The following is a 21,779-nucleotide window of genomic DNA, read 5'->3' as shown; positions in this document are numbered from 1 at the left end:
AGGAAGAAGAGGAGGAGGAGGAGGAGAAGGCAACTTATCAAAATATGAACAATAAAATGGCAATAAATATATATCTATCAACAATTGAATCTAAAAAACACATAAAATAAATGAACAAGCAGAACAGAAACAGACTTAGATACCGAGAACATTTTGATGGGAGGGGGGTTTGGAGGTAGGAGTGAAAAGGTGAAGGGAATAAGAAGTACAAATTGGTAGTAACAGAAAAGTCAGAGGAATCAAGTCTGCAACCTGGGCTTGACTGGGAATCGAACCATGACCTCCTGGTTCATAGGTCGATGCTCAACCACTGAGCCACACCAGCCAGACTGAAAGGCTTTAATGTAGAAAATTAAAGGTTTATAAAACTGTTGGAAGTGCTGGAGGAGTGATATTTCAGTTTGTACTTGGAGTGATCCTCAAAAGCTCACCTATAAGTGGCTACAAATGAGAAGCTCACATAATTATCATAGCCATGTGCCCCCAACCTAATTGTAAAGAAGACGGTGATTAATATAGATTTAGTCTGTGTCCCAAGCAGAGAAGGGTGAAAGCAGTGGAGGGCATTCAGAGTGATACTGGAGCTGTGCAGCACAGCCTCCTGTTGCGCCGCGCCCCCCGCCCCCCCCCCCCCCCCCCCCCGCCACACACACACACACAGACACATCCATTCTTTTCTTCTCCCTGAGAAAGACAGCTCTTTTCAAGCTGGGAACATAGTCATCCAGCATAAAGACTACATTTTCCAGCCTCCTTTCCAGCTATGTGTAGCCATATGACTACGCCTGGCCAATGGGATGTCAGTAAAGTGATAAAAATTTCTGGGATGTGCCTTTAAAGGGAGTGAACATGCCTTTCTTTTCCTCCTTCCTGCTGCCTGGGAGGTGGACTTGATGGCTGGAGCTGCAGCAGCTGAACCTCAGACATGAGCCTCTTGTTAAAAACAATAGCACAAGACAAGATGGCTTATGTTTCCATCAGAAATAAAATTCCATTTTGTTTAGGCTCTTCTCTCCCACTCACCCCACCCCCTTTTGTCATTGTACCTGAGCCTAATACTATGTAACATAAACTAAATCTGGGGGGGGGGGGGGGGAGAATATAAGTTCACCGAGGAGTAGAATATTTCACAGAGGAACAGCACGGACAAAGGCTCAGAGTTCTGAGAGAGGTGGTGTGCTCAGGGAACGCCAGGGGCTTTGTGTGGCAGGAGATGAGATGGAAGTGGGTTGGGATGAGCCACAGCAGAGGCAGGACGGTGGCAGACTGAGCTGCTGGAGGCCGAGTGTGATTAAGGTGAGAGACAAGGGGAGTGTGATGCGATTGGTGGTGGAAATAGGGAGAGGGGATCCATTCAAGACACATTTAGGAGCAAAACTCGGGACTTTATAAATGTGGGTTTAAGTATACGGAGTGGGCAGGTCATCAGAGGAAGGCCTGGGCTTTCTGGCTCCCCGCCTCAGAGGCCCTGTGGGTGAAGGCCAGCCTGTCCCCTGAGGAGAAGCCTAGTGTTGCTCCAATTCTTTGGGCCCAGAGTCCCTGGTCCAGGTTCTGCCTCTCACCACCTCCTCTTCTCCCGCTCTGTTCCAGGATTATTTCATGAAGGGGAGGTGGGAGGCTCTTTGCCCTGTGAGTGCTGACTCTCCCATCTGCCGAGGAGCCTGCAGGGCAGCTGCCAAGGCTGCTAGGGTCAGGCTGGCAGCTGGCACTGCCCCTGTCTGGCTGGGCACCGTGCCTCCGGGCAGTTGGGTAAGAGTGGGCTGCAGCAGACAAACAAGCTTGTATCTATCGCTGGGCCAGCCAGCTGTGAGTGGGGAGGTTGAAGGTCATGGAGTTTGGGGTGAGCTGGGTGAGGAGTGGGCCACTCCAAGAAGCCCTAGGCCACTGGGACAGGCCCTGAGGTGGGGGCACTCATTAACCCTGTGGGTGCCAGGAGAGGGCAGGAGGTGAGCACTGGGAGGCCGCCGAGGTCATCTTTCTTTGAACTGCCACGTGATATTTACTCAAAGGAATTGCTGCCAGAGGCCCAGGCCCTGGAGTATAAAGCCGAATGTCTGCTCTCTGTGCCCAGAACTGAGCAGGTGAGCCGCTGGGGCGGAGGGCGGAGGGACAGGGGACAGAGGCCCCTGGAGGACTGCAGGGTCTCAGCAGAGCTGGAGGGGAGGGAGCACCATTGGAGCACCACGTGGCAGAGCTGCTTCTTGCCCTGGGCGGGCCTCTGCTCCCAGCATCCACGGAAGGTAGGAAGATGGGGGTGAGGGTGCGGCAGCCCTGCCTAGGAAGGCTCCTGGGGCCTGGCGGGGGAGGGGAGACCTTGACAAAGCAGTTGAGCTCACACTCCTTGAGCTCTTTCCCTCCCCCAGGGAAAGACACCCTTCTCTTCCCAGCCACACTCACCTGCCTCCGTCCCCACGCACCCCCTACAGTGCTCACAGCTCCGAGCTCCCTCTGCCCCAGGGAGGTGTTCACAGACTTGGGGCAGGCTGACCCGGGGCCTGGACACCTGGGCAGGGCCCCTGGGAGATGTCCCTGTCTTTGCTTCCTCTCCGTAACCGGGCCTCCCCGGCCTTCCTTCTCAGGACAGGCGATGGCCCGCGTGGCTGCAGCCCTGGCCTGGGCGCTGGCGCTCCTCTCAGGTGGGTCTCCCCCTGGCAGGCGGGGTGAGGAGGTGAGGTGGAGTCTGGCAGGAGGCCCGCGCTCACCCCAGCCTTTCCACAGCGTTTCCCACCGCCCACGCGCGGAAAGGCCTCTGGGACGACTCCGGGCAGAGCAGCGGGGACAAGGGCAGGGTGGAGCAGACCCAGCAGCTGAAGCTGGCCCGGGAGTCCGCGTGAGTGCCCGGGCAGGGGCGCGGGGAAGGGAGGAGACAGGCCGTGGGATGACGACTGCCTCTGATTCCTCCACCCGCGGTCGGCTCCTGCTCCGGAGCAGAGGAAGCCAGCTGCCAGCTCCGCCCCCTCCTGGCCTGCCTGGCTGCGCGCCCTGGCCGGCGCCCCCACCCCGCTCCGGCTGGCTATAGCTGTTGCCCCCTCGCCCCCTGAGGCGTGGGAGCTGGAGGGGAGAGAGTCCCCAGAGTAAGAGGACTGAGTCCAGGAGCCTCTGTGCCCCCTCGGGCGGGCGGTGCCGGTCTGGATCTGCCAGGGCAGTGCCTGTGCGAGGAGGGGCGGGTTCGAGGCTAGGATAGCGCCCTTGGTTTCCCCATTAGATCAGGGAGCGATGCCTCTGGGCAAAGCCGAGGATGGGGCCAGCAGTCTGCCGCCTGATGTCTGACCTCTTCCCCAGGAGCCTGAAAGGCAGCCTTGAGCAAGACCTCCACAACATGGATAAGCTCCTGGAGAAGCTGGGCCCTCTGAGTGGGCAGGGGAGCGCCCCTCCCGGGCTCCCTCCCGACCCCGAGGGCCTGCGGCGGCAGCTGCAGGAGGAGCTGAAGGAGGTGAGCGCGCGCCTGGAGCCCTACATGGCGGAGGCGCACGAGCGCCTGGGCTGGAACCTGGAGGGGCTGCGGCGGCGCTTGGAGCCCTACACCAGAGCCCTGATGGAGCAGGTGGCCCTGCGCGTGGAGGAGCTGCAGGAGCAGCTGCGCGTGGTCGGCGAGGGTACCCAGGCCCAGCTGCTGGGCGGCGTGGCCGAGGCGCGGGACCTGCTGCAGGAGCTGCAGAGCAGCCTGGTGCACCACACCGGCCGCGTCAAGCAGCTGTTCCACCCGTACGCCGAGCGCCTGCTGAGCGGCATCGGGCAGCACGTGCAGGAGCTGCACCGCAGCGTGGCCCCGCACGCCGTGGTCAGCCCCCCGCGCCTCAGCCGCTGCGTGCAGCTGCTCTCGCACAAGCTCACGCTCAAGGCCAAGGCCCTGCACGCGGGCATCCAACAGAACCTGGACCAGCTGCACGAAGAGCTCAGCGCCTTTGCCGGCGCGGGCGGCGCGGAGGAAGGGGCCCACCCGGACCCCCAGGCGCTGTCCCAGGAGGTGCGCCAGCGCCTGCAGGCTTTCCGCCACGACACTTTCCTGCAGATCGCCGCCTTCACCCGCGCCATTGACCAGGAGACGGAGGAGGTCCAGCAGCAGCTGGCGCCGCCCCCGCCCAGCCACAGCGCCTTCGCCCCCGAGTTCCTCCCGGAGGATGGCGGCAAGGCCCGGAGCAGGCTGCAGGCCCGTCTGGACGACCTGTGGGAAGACATAAACTACAGCCTTCGTGACCATGATCCCGGCCATGGAGGGGAGCCCTGAGGGCCTATTTGCCCGGGCCCACTTCCCAGCTTCTTGTTCGGGGAGCCCCAAGCATGGGTCAGTCCTTGACAGTGGCCTACTGGGCAGAGGGTGGAGGGCCCTGCAGGATGGGTAAGGCCACCGAAGGGCAGTTGTCCCTTGCCTACCCAGCCTCCTGCGAGTCCCCAACCCGGATGCATTACACTCACCAGGATTTGCGAACCTGGCTTCCCGTGCTCATTTGGGAATCCTCCCGAGTTGCTCCATTCGGTGCTGGCGGGAGTGGGAAGGGAGAAAGGCGCTCTATGCGGGGGGTTAAGTGCAAGCCCACAGCCATGGCTGGAAGCCTAGTCTCTTCAGGCCCGGGCTTGGCTGGGACCACTCTGGCCCCCTGGTGGCCACGTCTGCCACTGGTCCCCGAGAGCAGCTCCTTTCCCCGGGGCTGCTATGACAGCTTCTGTTGGGGGAGAGCAGGGAGAAAGGGGGAGAATGTGACTGTGTGTGTGGATCCCTGCGCGCTCTGATGCTGGTGGGAACAAGTGGTGGGAGTTGTAATGGGAGGGAGCAGGGCCCATATTTTCTTACATAGCTCTGCATTTAAACAGCCAACCAAGCCTCCAAACTGTGGGGGCTTCCGAGGCCCTCTGGGGAGTATACGAGGTGCCCTCCCCATCTCTGACGCTCAGACTGAAGTCTAGACTTCTGACTCCATTGAAATAGATGCTTATAATGGAAGCTGGTCTGCCTGGTGTGACTCTCATTTGGGCCATGTCTGAAAGCAGTGCCCTCACCACTATCCCCAAATCACACCAGTCAGCCACTCCAGGCCCCTGCTGTACTTTCTCAGGAACCCCCTTTCAGTGCGAGTCTGCCACAGGGGCCTGGGCCTGGCTGTGCTGGCCTGGGGGTGGGTGCGGGTGAGCGACCTCCCTCTGCATCTGCACAGCTCGGGGGCCTGCTCCCACAGGACCGTGTGCCTCACCTGCAGGCTCCTGAGGTGGCCTCTCCCTTTCGTTCCTGCTGTTCCAGATTTTGAATGGTCCCTTTTTATGACACTGACCCTCTTCTTGGGAACCCCAAACTCTTACACCCCCCAGTCCTCACATGCAGATTCACTTGGAGGCAATGAAGCTCGTCATAGGTCCTCTGAGAACCCTGAAGCTGGGGGTAGGTGAAGTGGGGGGTAGTGGGCAGGGTAAGCACACCCCTTCCAGCACCCTTTCTGTCCAGCTCAGCCTGCCCTGCACCTCCTCACTTCCTCCTAACACAGACCCCACATGAAGCTGACTGCATCATGCCCGCAGACTAGATCTCTACCCAGACATCTGGATTTAGCCACAGAACGGAGAGCGGTACCCAGGGAGAGGAGGTGCTGGAAAGGAAAGTTTACCCCCCTCCCTCCAGATAAAAGGTCTTTTTGTTGTTAGGAAACTGGGAGGGGAAGTCCGAGGGGGCAGATGTGGTAGGGATGAAGGGGTGGAAGTAAAACTGAGGGTTGTGCATTTGCGGCTGGAATTTGAGCAGGTGTTTATGAGGACAGAAATAGGGAGTGAGAAAAAACCAGAAAGGGAGAGAGGGACTGAGGGACTAGAGCCGCAGCATCTGGCCCAACCGTGGACCGAAGGAAGCCCAGGATGTCGGCAAGAGGCCTGGCTCTTGTGGTCAAACTTCTAGGGCCAATAGTTAGAACCCTGTGGATGGAGACACAGTGAAGGAACAAAGCACTGCCCTGGCTCTGGGAGGGCGTCCCGGGGGAAGGGACACCTGAACTGAGGTAGAGGCAAAGCCTGAATCCGGCTATGGAAGTTTGGGTCATATGATCCTGGCAACAGGGAAGCCCTGTGCTGCTCTCTAAGGGCCCAGAGTTGCCTGGCCAGGGTGGCTCAGCGGCTTGGGCATAGGTTGGTGCACTGAAAGGCTGCCTTTGCCGGCTGGATCCCTGGTGGGCGTGCAGGAGGCAGCCCAGCAATATTCACTCCCACATCCTCACATTGATGTTTCTCTTCCCTCTCCTTCTTGTGAAGGCCTGGGGTGGAGGGTGGGGGTTGGCTGGAGGGGGTTAGTGCGGGGGGGGGGGGGGGCGGGAAAGGGTGACATATGTAATACTTTTCAACAATAAATAATTATTTTTAAAATAAATAAATAAAAACTAAAAAACTAAAAAGAAAATACATCAGATAAACCCAAATTACCTGTACTCTTCAAAAATGCCAATGTCATAAGACACAAAGACAGGCTGAGGGACTTCCAGGTTGAAGGAAACCAGAGACCTGAGAACTAGGGGCAATGCCTGGTCCTGAATCAGATTCTGGATTGGAAAAAGAGCTGCCATGGAGAATATCAGAGGGACAAGACTTGGAATTTGAATACAGATTGTATCTATCTATCTATATAAAAGCCTAAGCGACCATTAGGACCAATCAGCTGAATGACCGGTCGACCGGTTGCTATGATGTACACTGACAACCAGGGGGCAGATGCTCAATGCAGGAGCTACCCCCTGGTGGTCAGTGCACTCTCATAGCTAACCTCTGAGGTCCCTCCCCCTGGCCAGCCTGCCCCGATTGGCCCTGATCTCCAGCCAGGCTGAGGGACTGGACCTGTGCACAATTTTGTGCAACGGGCCTCTAGTATCCTATCTATAAAACAGTAATATGCAAATCATCACTCTGCTACACTCACAAGCCACGCCCACCAGCCACGCCCACCGGCCAATCAGAAAGGGAATATGCAAATACACCTAACCAAGATGGCTGCAGCCTCCGAGAGCAGTTGTTGGAACTGGGATATTGGAGCCGAAGATCAGAGGGGAATATCAGAGCCAGCAGGGGTCCCCCACAGGTGATCAGAGCCAGCTGGGGGTCCCTGTCCAGGGCCCAAGCCTCAGCCAGAGGCTTGCGGCATTGGCTGGGGGTGGAGCTGGGCCACTGGAACCAGCTGGGGTTCCCTGCGGTGATTGGAGCCAGCTGGGGGTCCCTGACCAGGGCCCAAGCCTCAAACAGAAGCTTGAGGCCTTGGCCTTGGATGGAGCGGGGGATAGAGCCATCTGGGGGTCCCTGCCCAGGGGCCGAGCCTCAAACAGAGGCTTGCGGCATTGGATGGGGGCGGAGTGGGGAGATCAGAGCCAGCTGGGGGTCCTGCCCAGAGCCCAAGCCTTGGCCAGAGGCTTGCAGCCTTGGCCATTGGGGCGGAGCCTGGTGATCGGAGCCTGGCGATCGGAGCCAGCTGGGGGTCCCTGCCCAGAGCCCAAGCCTCTGCCAGAGGCTTGCGGCCTTGGCCGCTGGGGCGGAGCCTGGCAATCAGAGCAAGCTGGGGTCCCCTGTGGGCGATCGGAGCCAGCTGGGGGTCCCTGCCCAGAGCCCAAGCCTAGAGGCTTGCAGCCTTGGCCGTGGGTGGAGCCGGGCGATAGAGCCAGCTGTGGGTGTCTGTGGGCAATTGGAACCAGCTGGGGGTCCCTGCCCAGGGCCTGAGCCTCAAACAGAGGCTTGCGGCCTTGGCTAGGGGTAGAGCAGGGCGATCAGAGCCAGCTGGGGGTCCCTGCCCAGGGCTGGAGGCTTTAGGCCTTGGCAGGGGTGGAGCCGGAGATCACAGGAGATAGGTGTGAACTAGAGAGGAAATACCTTTTCTGACCACTCATTGGCTAAGCTCCCTGTATGCCACTGGTAATATTCTTAGTAACTTGGGTATAAGAATCCAAAAAAGTGATCTAGGGCTTTTCCACCACACTCCTGGAGAAAAAAATGAAGGTCCGCTGCTGGAGGGCTAAGAAATGTCATAACCTGCCCTACACGGTTTGGCTCAGTGGATAATGTCTAGGTTTGCCAACCGCAGAGTCCAGGTTAGATTCTGATCAAGGGCATGTACCTAAGTTGCAGGCTCCTCCCTGGCTGGGGCCCAGGTCAGGGCTCAGGAAGGAGGCAAGCAATCTAAGTATTCCTCTCACTTTGATGTTTCTCTCTGTCTTTCCCTTTCTCTTTCACATTCTCTAAAAGTCAATGGAAACATATACTCAGGTGAGGATAAAAAAAAAAAAAAGAAAGAAATGTCATCCTATCTAATAAAAGAGTACTATGCAGATTGATCATCACTGCAACACACAATATAGCTGCCCCCATGTGGTCAAAGATCCTGCCCCCATGTGGACACAAGATGGCAACCACAAGATGGCCAGCAGGAGAGGGCAGTTGGGAGGCACCTGGCCTGCAAGGGAGGGCAGTTGAGAAGGACCAGGCCTGCAAGGGAGAGCAGTTGGAGGTGATCAACCCTGCAGGAGAGGGCAGTTAGGGGTAACCAGGCCGGCAGAGGAGGGAAGTTGGGGGCAAACAGGCTGGCAGCATAGTGGTTAGGGGGTGATCAGGCTGGCAGGCAGAAGCGGTTAGGGGCAATCAGGAAGGCAGGCAGGCAAGCAGTTGGGAGCCAGCAGTCCTGGATTGTGAGAGGGATGTCCGACTGCCCGTTTAGGCCCGATCCCAGGGATCGGGCCTAAACGGGCAGTCGGACATCCCTTGAGCGGTCCCAGATTGCAGAGGGTACAGGCTGGGCTGAGGGACAACCCCCCTCCGTGCACGAATTTCGTGCACCGGGCCTCTAGTTAGATAATAGTACTGTATCAATGTTAAATATCCTGTATTTGGTAATCATAGTTTGGATATGTAAGAAAAGATTCTTTTTCTCCCAGCATGTGTGTAGGGGATATATGCTGAAGTATTCAAAGGTATAGATATCATTATCTGCAATTTACTCTTTTTAAAATATATATTTTTTATTGATTTTAGAGAGGGAGAGAGAGAGAGAAATGTCAATGATGAGAGAGAATCATGGATTGGTTGCTTCCTGCAGGCCCCACACTGGGGATGGAGCCCACAACCTGAGCATGTGCCCTTGACCCAAACCTGGGACCCTTCAGCTGACGCTCTATGCATTGAGCCAAACCAGCTAGGGCGCAACTTACTCTTAAAATCTTACATAATAAAACCCTAATATGCAAATCAACTGAATGGGGGAACAACCAGTGGATATCCCCAGAGGTCGCAGGCCAGGCTGAGGCCCACCCCGCACCCCGCACAAATTTTGTGCACTGGGCCTCTAGTAATAATAATAATTGTGTGTGTGTTGACAAATGTGGCAAAAGTGTTAATAATTAGTGGATTAAAAAATAATTACTGGATATGGATAGAGACTAAAAAATAATGCATTTAAAAATCTAAAAAAAAGGGGGGTGGGGGTGGGCCCAGAGTCTGCCACCTCCCTAAGAAAGGGCGGGGCGGCCGCGGAAGTGCCGCCGGAAGGGGCGGGGCCACGGGAGGCGAGGAGGCCGGAAGCTGCGGGCGGCGTTGCTGCGTGTGGTGGCGATGTCGGCCGGCGGGACGGTGGAGCCGGGGCCCCCGGGGGCTGCGGCCGCGCCCTCGCCCGCCTCGGCCCCGGCGCGGGTGTTCCGGCCCTTCAGCGCCGAGGACGAGGGCCAGCAGCCCACGGAGATCGAGTCGCTGTGCATGAACTGCTACCGCGACGTGAGCCGCGCGGGCGGGAGGGCCGCCGGGGCGGGGCGGGCGCCCTGGGGCACGGCCGCGCTGGGGACCCGGAGGGAGGCGCCCTCGGGGTCACTGGATGGGGAGCTGGGGTTCACTGGTTCTTTCCTTGGCTTTCTGCTTCCCCAGGGCGTGACGCGCCTGCTGCTCACCACGATCCCCTTCTTCAGAGAAGTGATCGTCAGCTCCTTCGCCTGCGAGCACTGCGGCTGGAGCAACACGGAGGTCCAGTCGGCGGGCAGGATCCAGGACCAGGGGGTGCGCTACACTCTGACGGTCAGGGCGGCGGAGGTGAGAGCAGCCCCGGGCCGCCCCGCAGAGCCCAGCGCAGGGCGGGCGGGAGCCGGCGCTCCGGCCAGGCCGCGGGCCCCGAGTCAGTGTTTACCCTGCGTGTCCACGCCTCACTTTCTCCTTACAAAGTGGGGCTGGCGCTGTCAGCTGACCGGGTGGGACTTGTGAAAGTGCTTTGTACATTGGGTGAGAAGGCACCACGTGAGCAGGAGGTAGGCAGGGAACTCGCCCCACGTGGGCAGCGGGCTAGCTGGACCCCTGAGGAGCGAGCAAGAAGCAGCTGGGCCGGGGTCTGATGGAGGGCAGCCTGGCCTTCCCTGAGGGGGGCACTGCTGAGCTCTGGCCTGCACCTGCTTCTTTCTGACCAGGACATGAACCGAGAAGTAGTGAAGACGGACTCTGCCACCACAAGGATTCCAGAGTTAGATTTTGAAATTCCTGCCTTCAGCCAGAAGGGAGGTAAGTTCAAGATCAGGGTATCTGGGCTGCTTATGCTTAGCTGGAATCTTACTTTCTTGTGAAACCCCGGGCCAGGTCTAGTGGCTGTGTATGGGTTTGGTAATCATTGGGATCTTCATTGACTTAACATAAGCAGAACACTTAGATAAAACAGTTTGAGATAGTGTTTACTTACAGAGTTTTGTCATCACTGTTATTAGAGCTGAACGGAACTTTGTTCCTAGCCTCATTTTACAGATGAATTCAAGGCCCAAAGAGGTCACATGAATTGCCCCGGGTCTTACAGGCACCTGAGAGCAGATCCTAGATTCCCTTGTCCTTTGTTCTTATTCGCCAGCTTTGACCACTGTTGAAGGATTGATCAGCCGTGCTATCTCTGGCCTGGAGCAGGATCAGCCCACTCGAAGGGTGAGCTGGGGTATTCTCATTGCAGCAGCTCAAGGAATAATTACTTACTGGTATATGCATCTGAGGAGAGTGTTCAGCTTTCCACGTAGGTGAACTGTCTGACGGAACGTTGGAGGACTTTTAGGGGAAGCATATGGCAATGCTATAGCTGCCAGGATGTTGCATACAGAACATTTACTGTTCTTTCCGCTTCTGTTCTTTCCGCTTCCCCTTCGCCAGTGTATGTATATTCAGGCCTTGTCGCCGCCAACAGACTATGTATCATTACCTCTGAAGAGCCTGTCCTCCCTTGCGTTTAGCTATGCTTTCTGTGTGTTCCACTGTCTATTTATTATGACACAAGTGATATCATTACATATTAGTCATCTGTCTTCCTAACTAGCTGGGGAGCCCCATGAGGGGACTCAGATATTTAACCTGGCACGAATGCCTGGTTTAAATGGTTGAATGAGTGAGAAAATGAGGCTCATCTGGCACCACCCATAAACTTCAAATTATGTGCTACATCTTATTGTGAAGTCTGAGTCTCTCTGTTACCACTCACGCTAAGGCGATGATTTACTGACGGAAGTGACTCGGGCACTACAGGAAGTGAGGGCATAAGGTCTATCACCAGGGCTGATACTTTTACTCTCGGTTTCTGTCAGGCAAATGAAGAAGCCGTAGCTGAAAGACTGGATGAGTTCATTGTCAAACTGAAAGAGCTAAAGCAGGTGGCCTCTCCTTTCACCCTGGTGAGTATTGAGGGTGTCTAGGTGCCTAGATTTAAGAGGGGAGAAACCATTAAGACTGTCTGGGATTTTTCCACTCTGGTGCTTGAGTGGTCTGATGGTAGGTGGAGGATTGTACACGGCTTATAATTACTCTTCACCCGTCTGTTAGATCATTGATGACCCCTCAGGGAACAGCTTCGTGGAAAACCCACATGCTCCCCAGAAAGATGATGCCCTGGTGATCACACATTACAACCGGACTCCGCAGCAGGAGGAGATGCTGGGGCTCCAGGTAAGAGCTGAAGAAGCCAGAAGAGGAGATGGTTCCCTTACCTCCCTGCTGCTGCCCTGTGTACCTGTCACATAGCATGTTTGTGCTTCCCATCAAGCTCGTGTCAAGGGCTTAGGGTACACTTTACAATAAAGGATGGCAATAGCTTTGGTCTTTTCTTAAGCTCTGTTCTTCCTTGATTGGGGCTTTGCTTTCTAGCTTCTCTGTTAAACTCATGAGGTGGCAGCTGACAAAAGCAAGCCACAGCATTTTCCCGCGCTCCAGGGCAGGGTGTTGGGAGGCTGAGATTCACGTGCAACATGTGATTTGCATCTCTGCTACTTTAGGCAGAGGCACCAGAAGAGAAGCCACAAGAGGAAGATCTCAGAAATGAAGTGAGTCCCATTGGCTACTGTGGAGGAAGGAGCAGAGTTGTGGGCTGAGACTGATGCTGTTCAGTGGCTCTTCCTCTCCACCAACACAGGCGACCACCGCATACCAACTGAATGCGTTAGCCTGCCCGGGCTCACCTGCCAGGGAGGGCTCACCCCCGCATCCCCATGTTGTGTTCCAGGTGCTGCAGTTCAATACAAACTGCCCGGAATGCAATGCTCCAGCTCAGACCAACATGAAGCTAGTTGGTATCTTTCGTCAGGCAGTTGGGTTGCTCCTCATCTGACTCGGGTGTGACGATTATCTTCAGCTTGGAGACCACTGCCTTCGAGGAAAACACGTTACATTCTGAGTGATGAGGATGTTGCCTGTGATGAGGCCACACCTTGGCTTCTGGGTTTACAGAGAGAATTGGGCTGTAGTCTTGGCTCCTGCGTGTGGCCTGGGCCAACATTTGTGAACAGGAGTCACCGTGGGTTGTGACCTTGCCCTCTTCTGGAGGACTAGGGCTGCTTCTTGGGATCTATTTCCTGTAATCCTGGGACCAGCCATTGTGTTTGGGATTGGATTTGTTCTCAGAGGGTGGTCTTGCTCGTGGAAGCAGGTTCCCTTAACTCCAGTTCCAGAAATCCCCCACTTTAAGGAGGTTATCATCATGGCTACCAACTGCGAGTACTGTGGTCATCGGACCAATGAGGTGAGGGCTCCATTGGTTGGGAAGACTAACCTGAGGGTGACCTGTCTAACTTTCACCCTTCTTAAATCTGCTTTGGGATGAGGGGAGTGGGGGATGGGTCTTTCTCTTAGGCTTAGTGTAGGGTGAGGGGCCATTGAAGGAACTGGGAATTGGCTTAGAGGAGAAAAGTTAAGAGATAATCATAACTTGTTCATCTTTTATCTTCCTAATCATAACTTGTTTATCTCTGTTTACCTAATCATAACTTATTTAAGACCTCCATCCCTCTCTCTTCTCATCCAAGGACATGCTTCCATTGATTTTAGAGGAAGGATGAGGAAGAGGAAGAAGAGAGAGCAAAACATTGATGTGAGAGAAACAATGATCAGTTGCCTCCCATTAGCACGCTTGTTTAAGACATTTTAAAGTTTGGTTTTAAGGAACAAGGAGGCAGATTTTGACTCAATATTTTCTAAGTTTGTGAAAATAGAATGGGCTGCCTTAGAGGGCTGTAAATTCCCTTTCCCTGAGTCTATTCAGGCATAAGCTGTTAAATTCTTAAACCAGAATATTATAAAGGGGATTCACATGTTGGATGCAGTTGAATGTCTCTTTCAAATCCCAATAATCATTTTTTTTGAAGGTAAATTAGAGTTTCTTGGCAACTTGGGGTGCATTTTGGCAGGTGCTGGGCACTTTGCTCCTGGTCCATTCTCGGTGTCTTTTATTTGGATGACTGCTGCTACTATTGGTTTAGAAGACTCTGTGCTTGGTCGCCATTAGTGGGCCTGATTGGAGGTCTAAGCCGACCCTGTGAGGTCTGCTGGGCACGAGGCTCGGCTCGGGCCTTCTTGCTGTTGCTGACTACCGTTATCTGCAGGTGAAGTCTGGAGGAGCAGTAGAGCCCTTGGGCACCAGGATCACTCTCCATATCACAGATGCCTCAGATATGACCAGAGACCTGCTCAAGGTAACAGCTTGCGTGGGAAAGTGACTGTCCTCCTCACTGGACTTGTCTCGGGGAAATTGTCTTTTAAATTATGTCTTGGGACTGTGTGGTGCCTCCTTACTTCTGTGAGTGGAGGCTCAGAAAGCGACCCATAAGCTCTTTCTGATGAGCGGGCCGCTGTTTGCCTGCGTGTCTGTGAGGCTCTTGTCTCTGGCCTCTGATGACAGGATACCTAGTAGCTTGGAGCCGTGACTCAGTGTCCCTTTATTAGTTTGGTTCTATTCCTATAGTACATAGGATAGGAGTGAGTCCAGCTTTAACTAGAAAGGCAGAAAACGGGGACAGTTGACTTTGTCCCCAAACTGTCACTGGTGGTATTAATTTGGCAGGAGGACTCTGGTTAGCTTTCTCTGGTGGCTCCTGATTTAAAGCTTAAGCTGACCTCTCATCTCACAGTCTGAGACGTGCAGTGTGGAAATCCCAGAACTGGAATTTGAGTTGGGAATGGCTATCTTTGGGGGCAAGTTCACCACACTGGAGGGGCTGCTGAAAGACATCCGGGACCTGGTGAGTAGTGCACGGCTACTTCAGTGCCGCTGTGGGGAGGGGCTAGGTGACCTCACGTGTCCTAGTTTCTGGAGCTGATAATGGGGTTTCTTTGCCTTAAAGCTGATTTAAGAGACTTAAATTTACTTTGGATTGTGAAGATAAGTTTATGGGAAATTCTGAGTGGAAATTCCCGGGCCTTAACTCTGAGACATATGTGTGGCTTTCATTTCACTAAAATGAGGGGTGAGGGTCCTTTCAGCATCTAAAACTTACCAACATACATATGCATTGTTGACTTAGCCCATATATTTGTCCTCCTGATGAATCATTTCATTTAATTCTCAGTCCTTAGGCCTTTGTCTTTGTAAATTATACTTTGCATCTCTTGTTAAATTAGGACTAGGGCTCACTCATACTGTAAGAACATGTTTATAGTTTGTTTCATGTGGGCAGTTGCCGCCTTGGCAGATTAATCCATAAGCTCTTAGGAATAATCAGAAAGGTGGTTATGGGATAAATGAAGACCATGCTTCCCTGACTGGACAAGCTGCAGGAGTTGCACCAGAAGTTGGTTAACTTCCACCCCCACCAGGTTTATGGTCACACCTGTAATACAGCGCCAGCATACAGCAGTGTGGATGACATTTATTGCAGGTGACCAAGAACCCTTTCACGCTGGGTGACAGTTCCAATCCTGGCAAGATGGACAAACTGCAGGAGTTCAGCCAGAAGTTGGACCAGGTGAGAGGACGCTGGCTGGTCAGTACTTGTGGTCCTGGGGCTCCAGTGAACAACAGGTTGCCTACCCTTTCAAACATTTAACCAGCATGTTGGGGATTCTCCTGGTTTCCGATGTCCCCTGTCATTGTCTTTCTCGGTTTCCGCCCTTATATTGTTGGAGGATCTTCTCCACTAGTTTCCTGAGGAAATGCATGGGAAGTGAGATTTCTGGGACCTTACATCTCTGAAAATTTCTTTATTCTAGAATTTAATCACCCTAGATTGATTAATGGCTGGGAATAGAATTCTAGGATGGAAATAATTTTTCATCAGAATCTGAAAGACATTGCACTAATGTCTTCCATGTTCCAGTTTGGCTATTTCGAAGTCTTCAGGCATTTTGATTCCTGATCTTTTGGATGTGACCTGTTTTGTGGTACTTCTTTGTCCCTGTGATGTGAAATTTCAGGATGTGCTTTGGTGTGGGGTCAATTTGCAACCACTGTGCTAAGCACTTGGTAGGTCCTTTGAATCTGGAAACTCATGTGGCTCAGTTTTAGGAAGCTTTTTAAGATGATTCTATTGAGAATTGCTTCCTTTCTGTTCCTTCTGAAACCCCTGTGTTTTGGAATATTAGACTGACTTTCTGGTCGTCTGTAAAATACTTATCCTTTGTCCAGTTTTCAGTTTCTTTGTGTTTGCTCTACTTTAGGAGATTACCTCAATGTTATTTTCCAACCTTTTAGTTGAGGTTTCATTTTCACTAACATATTTTTATTTTCCAAGAGCTTTTTTTGGTCTTTGAATATTCTTCCTCTGCCTTTTTAGAAAATAGTATAAGGATGTAGCATTTTTTTCTTCTTGAGAATTTTAATGTTTTTTTTTTTGTTGTTGTTTTTTTTGGCACTTTATTTTCCTTGCATTGTTTCCATTTCCTCTAAGTTGTTCTTTGTTTGTTTTTTTTTTCCATGTAATTGTCTTTTGAAAGGGGCTTTGATGTCTGATAATCATTGGTTGTCTATTTAAAAGTAGAAGAATAAAAAACCTGAGTGGCCCTAACCGGTTTTAGAGCGTCGGCCTGCAGACTCAAGGGTCCCGGGTTCGGTTCTGGTCAAGGGCGTGTACCTTGGTTGTGGGCACATACCCAGTGGGGAGTGTGCAGGAGGCAGCTGATTGATGTTTCTCTCTCATTGATGTTTCTGACTCTCTATCCCTCTCCCTTCCTCCCTGTAAAAAAGCAATAAAATATATTTAAAAAAAAACAACAAAACACACCTGAGTGGCGGGGTTTGCTGACATTGGGCTCATTGTAAGGGATTTAGCTTGGCCTTCTTGTTGAGGTAGCGCCAAAGCCAGAGTAGTTAGGTCTTTCTTCTTAGGCTGGTCAGGTTCCCGTCGGGGGTGCTCCATTTCCTGGTCTGAGGTGTTCTGGGAAGAGGGCTGGGGTGTTGTATGTCTGTTTCCAATAGGGTACATTCATTTAATCTCCTGCCTGATTCCCTCCCCTCTACCCTCAATTGGGCCATGGCCCCAGTCTACAGTGTGTTGTATCTTCAGAGAATCCTTCAGTCTTCTGCTGGGATAGAGGAAGGGCAATCCTCCCGTCTTCTGGGATAGAAGCTGGCCTGTTTGGAGTGGGAGATGAAATTGGGGATGTAAAATTGTTGCTTAAATAATATCAAACAGTTCTTATTTTATTTATCATTTTTTAATCCTTTTTAAAAAATCGATTTTAGAGGAAGGAGAGGGAGAGAGGGTTAGAAACATCAATGATGAGAATCATTGATCGGCTGCTTCCTGCATGCCCCCTACTTGGGATCAAGCCCACAACCCGGGCATGTGTCCTAACTGGGAATCCAAACCTGATCTCCTAGTTCATGGGTCGACACTCAACCACTGAGCCACACCAGCTGGGTAAACAATTCTAATTTTAGATCTCCACCCTACTTTTAGAAGTACTCATTTCACCGGTTCATGAAACTTGGGCATATTGCAATGTAAATTGGCTTGATTCTCATCTGGTAGACTTAGCTTCTCCAGGCTTTGTAAAATTTACATACTGTATTCTCTTTTCTTTAGATCATGGAGGGTAAAATGAAGGCCCACTTTATTATGAATGACCCAGCAGGAAACAGCTACTTGCAGGTACAGTAGACCTTCCCTTATATTTCATGGAGATATGTTTTCTGACTTTTCTTGAACATGTGTCATCTCTCCAGAAACTGAGACTTGGTTCTAAATGAACTGCTCTTTATCAAGAACTTAGAACATAAGGGAGAAAGGGGGGGGACGTGGGAGGGGTTGTAAGTGTGTGTCAAGAGGGAAAAAAGGATACTCCTAGGCTCCTCCTTCCTATAGTCTAGTTCTTGTCCCCGCTCTAAGTCCAGTGATGGTGTTTTCATTCTGCAAACCTGACTGTGGAGTGAGGAGAAATGGTCCCTTGTCCAATACAGGAAAACTGAAAGGCGTTAAACTGACTGGGGAGATATTCTGCTGATTGACAATAACATTAATATTTATTGAGCAGTTATTATGGGTCAGGCAAAACTGTTCTAAAGTCCTTCCATGATTAAGACTTTTATTGCACTTTTCATAAGAAGGTACAGGTAGAAAGTATTTTAGGTGGACTGTTCCCTAATTCTGCCTGGGGCTGGTCAGTCCCACTCCTGGCCCATGTGGGGTCCGTTGTTTCCCGCTAGTTGAGCCTAGTCATGGGGAATTGGTGGTGCTTAGAGTAAAAAACTCGAGAGTTCTTGAGAAAGTGGGCATTAGAAGCGGCCTGGGCACTGATGATCTATCCTTTGCCTTCCAGAATGTGTATGCACCTGAAGATGATCCGGAGATGAAGGTGGAACATTATAAGCGCACGTTTGACCAAAATGAAGACTTAGGGCTCAATGACATGAGGACGGAGGGCTATGAGACAGGCGTGGCCCCACGGTAGCAGTGGACCGTTTCCTAGCCAGCCTCCTATACTGCTCAGACCGCAGGCTTATTTACTACTATTGGAAAAGCAGGAGTGACATCCCCACCTGCTCCTGTGGGGAGGGCACCAGGTCTGAATCAAAGACCCTGGCACCCTTTTTAAAGTGTGTGGTGCAAGTGCACCCCTGTTGGGGTATTTGACCTTATTTTGGAGGTTGTGAGTCAGCTTGGGAAGAGACCTGGAAGCGAACTATGAGGAATGTCACTATCACTTTTTCCCACAAGGCTTCACCCTCTGCCCACACCGTGCTGTCCTCTAGAGCTGGAACTCTGAAGTTGAGGAAGGTGGGAGACAGCTGCAGCTGGAGTTTAGGTGTTGGCTTTGGGTGTACAAAATACTGACTTTACACTCGAAGGGAGTCTTCCGAGGGAGGGAGTTCGGCATAGGTGAAGAAGTTCTCATTAAAATGATGGCTGTCAAACGGCACTGGCCCGGAATTCACTGTCCTTAATTGATATGCTGGTAGACTCAACCTCCTGAAGAAAATTCTCTCCAATGTGGCCACTGTAACTTGGAGATTGGAGCTGCCATTTCATTCATTCTTTCACAGATGTGTGAGTGCCCACTTCGTGCCAGGCACACACTGACCAGTGAACAAAACAAAGCGCTGCTTTTACGAAGCTTGAAGTCTAGTGGGGAAAATTGACATTGGGGGAAGGGGCTGATTGGTAATAAACTGATAAGTAAAACAGTATGTCACGTGGTGATTAGTCTTATGGAGGGATCTAAAAGCAAAGAAGGGATATGGATAGTGTCAGAGAAGGTGGGGTAGGTATTTTAAATAGAGTAGCCAGGGAAGGTCTTAACAAGGAGGAAATAATCCCACATTCAGGCAAAGCTGGGAAGGAGGTAAGGGAGTAAGCCATGTGAGTAGCTGGGAGAAGAGATTTCCAGGCAGATGAAAGTGCAAATGCAAAAGCTCTGAGATGGGAAGATGTTGGGCCAGTTAGGGGTACTTGAGAGCCTCTAGTCCTGCTCTTAATTACAAATGGAGAAACAGGTTCAACCAGAGAGGGAGGGCTGCTTCCGGTTGTGTGACTTGGCCCTCTGGCCCAGGGCCCTGGACTCCCCAGCGAGTGCTCTGTGTTCTGCATTAACCACTGATGACTCCTACAGTGCTGGCTGCAAGGTAGTTGTTCAAGAAGGACCTGTTGATTGAAATACTACGGCAACCCTTAGCATTTTGTGCTGCAAAAGTAACTCGGAAGAATTGCCTTAGAGGGAGGAGACTTAGTAGTGTTGCTGATCTACTCTCGCCGCTTCCAACCAGTTATTGGGAATGATAACCCAAGTTTCTGAACCAGGAAAGATTGACTGAGGAGGAGGTACCAGACAGATAACCCAGCTAAGGTACCTCCTGCTCTGACTGCCAAGGCTTGGCAGCCTTCAGTTTCACACTCTGCTCCATCTAATCTCACTATACAGTCCGATGGGGGTGAGAGGCCTACCCCCCTGCTCTGGCATATGGCATGTGGTTAATAAAATCTGTTACACGATAATTCTCAGCAGATGCTTGCAAATTTTCCGTCGTGTTTTGAGCCTTGTTAGGTGACTGGAGGTAGCATGGGTAACAGGTATGGGAAGGGTCCTGCTCAAAGGCCAGGGGAGGAGAACAAACTGCCAGCCCAAGAACATGTAGATTCAGTTTCACAACCATGATTAAGTTTTGTGATTATATTAGACGGGAAAGGTAGAGTTCGTTTGTGAGGGCACTTCTACTTCATATTTCAAGCATATCAAATATAGCCATATTTAGCCAATAGAGCTGTGAACACAGATGTGGAAGTTCATCTGTCATGACATGAACATGGAATAAATATGAAGGGCAATTGATGTTGCTAGCAGAGAGTGTTAATGGGTTCAGTAAGACTCGTAACGTCAGTATGTGTCCTTTGTACACCTGTGGCATCTCAGTTGTAGCACACTGCAGGGAATGATTCTTTAAATTTAGGCAGTGTGGTCAAATACTTGGCTTTATTCTTATTTTTAAAAATGTTTGCCCATGTCTCTTTATGGGAGAATGGAAGTGTTTTCAACTGAGGAGAAGGGCCGGTGCTGGCTGTGTGTTTGCTCAGGATTAAGGAAGCCCTTTAGTGCCGCCTCTAATGCCTCAGTGTCCTGGTCTGTTAAATGGGGATAATAAAAGCAGCTACTTTGTAGGGTTTTTGTGAGGATTAGTGAGTTAGTAATTGTGAAGTGCTTTTATTTATTTTTTGTTAATCCTCACACAAGGATATTTTTTTCCATTGACTTTTTAGAGTGGAAGGAATGCAGGGAGAGAGAGAGATCAATGTTAAAAAGACACATTGATTGGCTGCCTCCTGCATGTGCCCGACCAGGGCTGGGGATTGAATCTGTCCTTGAGTAGGAATTGAACCTGTGACCTTTCAGTGCACGGGCCTATGTTCTAATCACTTATGCACACGGGCCAGGACGCAAAGTGCTTTTAGAATAGATGTATTTTCTCATATAAAAATTTTAACGTGACTTTCTGCTTTAAACCCTTTTTGGGAAAAAGTAGCTATAAATAAAATCCCCATTTTAAAGATGAAGAAACAGCCTCAGAGAGGTTAGGTAATTTGTGCAAAGCAGTGTAACTGATGATAGAAATGGGCTGATGTGGCTGAGAGGACTATGCTGCTAATGTGCGCTGGAGTAGGGCTGTGTGTTCAGTGTGAGGCGCACCAAAGGGGATTAGCATCCAAGGCAGGGTTGCTTATGGGTACCGTCGGGGCCCTCCAGCTATGAAGCCCTATGTTGGTCCAGTGTTCCCTTCCCACAGCCTGCCTTCCTTTCTGGGCCTGTGCTGTGAGCCTCAGTATAGGCAAGTGGTTAGAAGCTCATGCTCCAGTGCAGAGATCTCCAAACCTATATTTGAACTTGTATTCCAAGATATGTGTATTTATAAAGTGTAACAATACCTTCTTGACTAATATACTTTAAAACAGTGACAGAAATTTAACTTAGGAGATAAAAAGAAAATTTATTTCAGAAACATTGGGTTACATCTTGCACCCCACTTTGCTAGTTTCTGCTTGCAAGGGTTGGTCATGTTCTGGTGGTGTGAAGTTGGGCAAATTCCTTAACCTCTCCAAGCTTCAGTTTTCTCACCTGTAAAATAAGACTAATAAAACTATCTGAGGATTGTGAGGTTTAAATGAGATAATTCAAGTAAAGCTTTTAATCCACAAGAAGAAAACTCTCCCCCCAAAACTTGAATATTGGAATTCAGTCTCTCTCACGTACCCCCTTTTGCTACGCTGGAAACATCCAGGTCCCTCCCACTGGCCAGGTTCTGTATGAGAGGTAGCCAGGAGCTATCCTCCAACATGGGCAAGTTACACAGCTTAGAAGCCTCTACATTCTTCTAGTGATTACATTTGGTTTGCAATTCCGATTTCCTCTTAAATTTTTTAAAATTGATTTCAGAGAGGAAGGGAAAGGGAGAGAGAGAAACATCAATGATGAGAGAATCATTGACTGGATGCTCAGCCACTGAGCCACTCCAGCCTGTCAGATTTCCTCTCTTGAATGGTACTCAGAAGCCTGGGAGCAGATTCCTTCTCCCTAAACATACTTACATTAATAAAACCAACAATACTATGTGCCGGACATTGTTCTAAGCATTT

At 51.4% G+C, this 21,779-nt stretch overlaps 2 protein-coding genes across 3 annotated transcripts; both read left to right on the top strand.

Annotated features, from left to right (window-relative positions):
- The first annotated feature begins 2,047 nt into the window (after nt 1-2,047).
- Nucleotides 2,048-4,503, top strand: APOA5 (apolipoprotein A5). Of its 2 annotated transcripts, none has more exons than XM_079788638.1 (4): nt 2,048-2,081; nt 2,580-2,636; nt 2,719-2,830; nt 3,283-4,503. In XM_079788638.1, the coding sequence occupies exons 2-4, from the start codon at nt 2,588-2,590 to the stop codon at nt 4,226-4,228; spliced, it is 1,107 nt and encodes a 368-aa protein (XP_079644764.1). In that variant the 5' UTR covers nt 2,048-2,081; nt 2,580-2,587; the 3' UTR covers nt 4,229-4,503. The 2 variants fall into 2 exon arrangements, with proteins under 2 accessions (XP_079644764.1, XP_079644763.1); XM_079788637.1 differs by lacking the exon at nt 2,048-2,081 and adding an exon at nt 2,109-2,240.
- A 5,015-nt stretch (nt 4,504-9,518) lies between these two features.
- ZPR1 (ZPR1 zinc finger) lies at nt 9,519-19,837 on the top strand. The gene is made up of 14 exons (XM_079788636.1): nt 9,519-9,717; nt 9,865-10,026; nt 10,395-10,485; nt 10,823-10,893; nt 11,541-11,627; nt 11,776-11,898; nt 12,225-12,272; nt 12,452-12,518; nt 12,897-12,967; nt 13,827-13,916; nt 14,352-14,462; nt 15,099-15,185; nt 17,244-17,309; nt 17,977-19,837. The coding sequence occupies exons 1-14, from the start codon at nt 9,559-9,561 to the stop codon at nt 18,106-18,108; spliced, it is 1,365 nt and encodes a 454-aa protein (XP_079644762.1). The 5' UTR covers nt 9,519-9,558; the 3' UTR covers nt 18,109-19,837.
- The last annotated feature ends 1,942 nt before the right edge of the window (nt 19,838-21,779 follow it).

The sequence above is a fragment of the Cnephaeus nilssonii genome (genome assembly GCF_951640355.1).
Source record: "Cnephaeus nilssonii genome assembly, chromosome: 13".
NCBI lineage: Eukaryota > Metazoa > Chordata > Mammalia > Chiroptera > Vespertilionidae > Cnephaeus > Cnephaeus nilssonii.
Note: the sequence above shows the minus strand (reverse complement) of the source record. Positions and strands in the feature narration are given on the sequence as shown.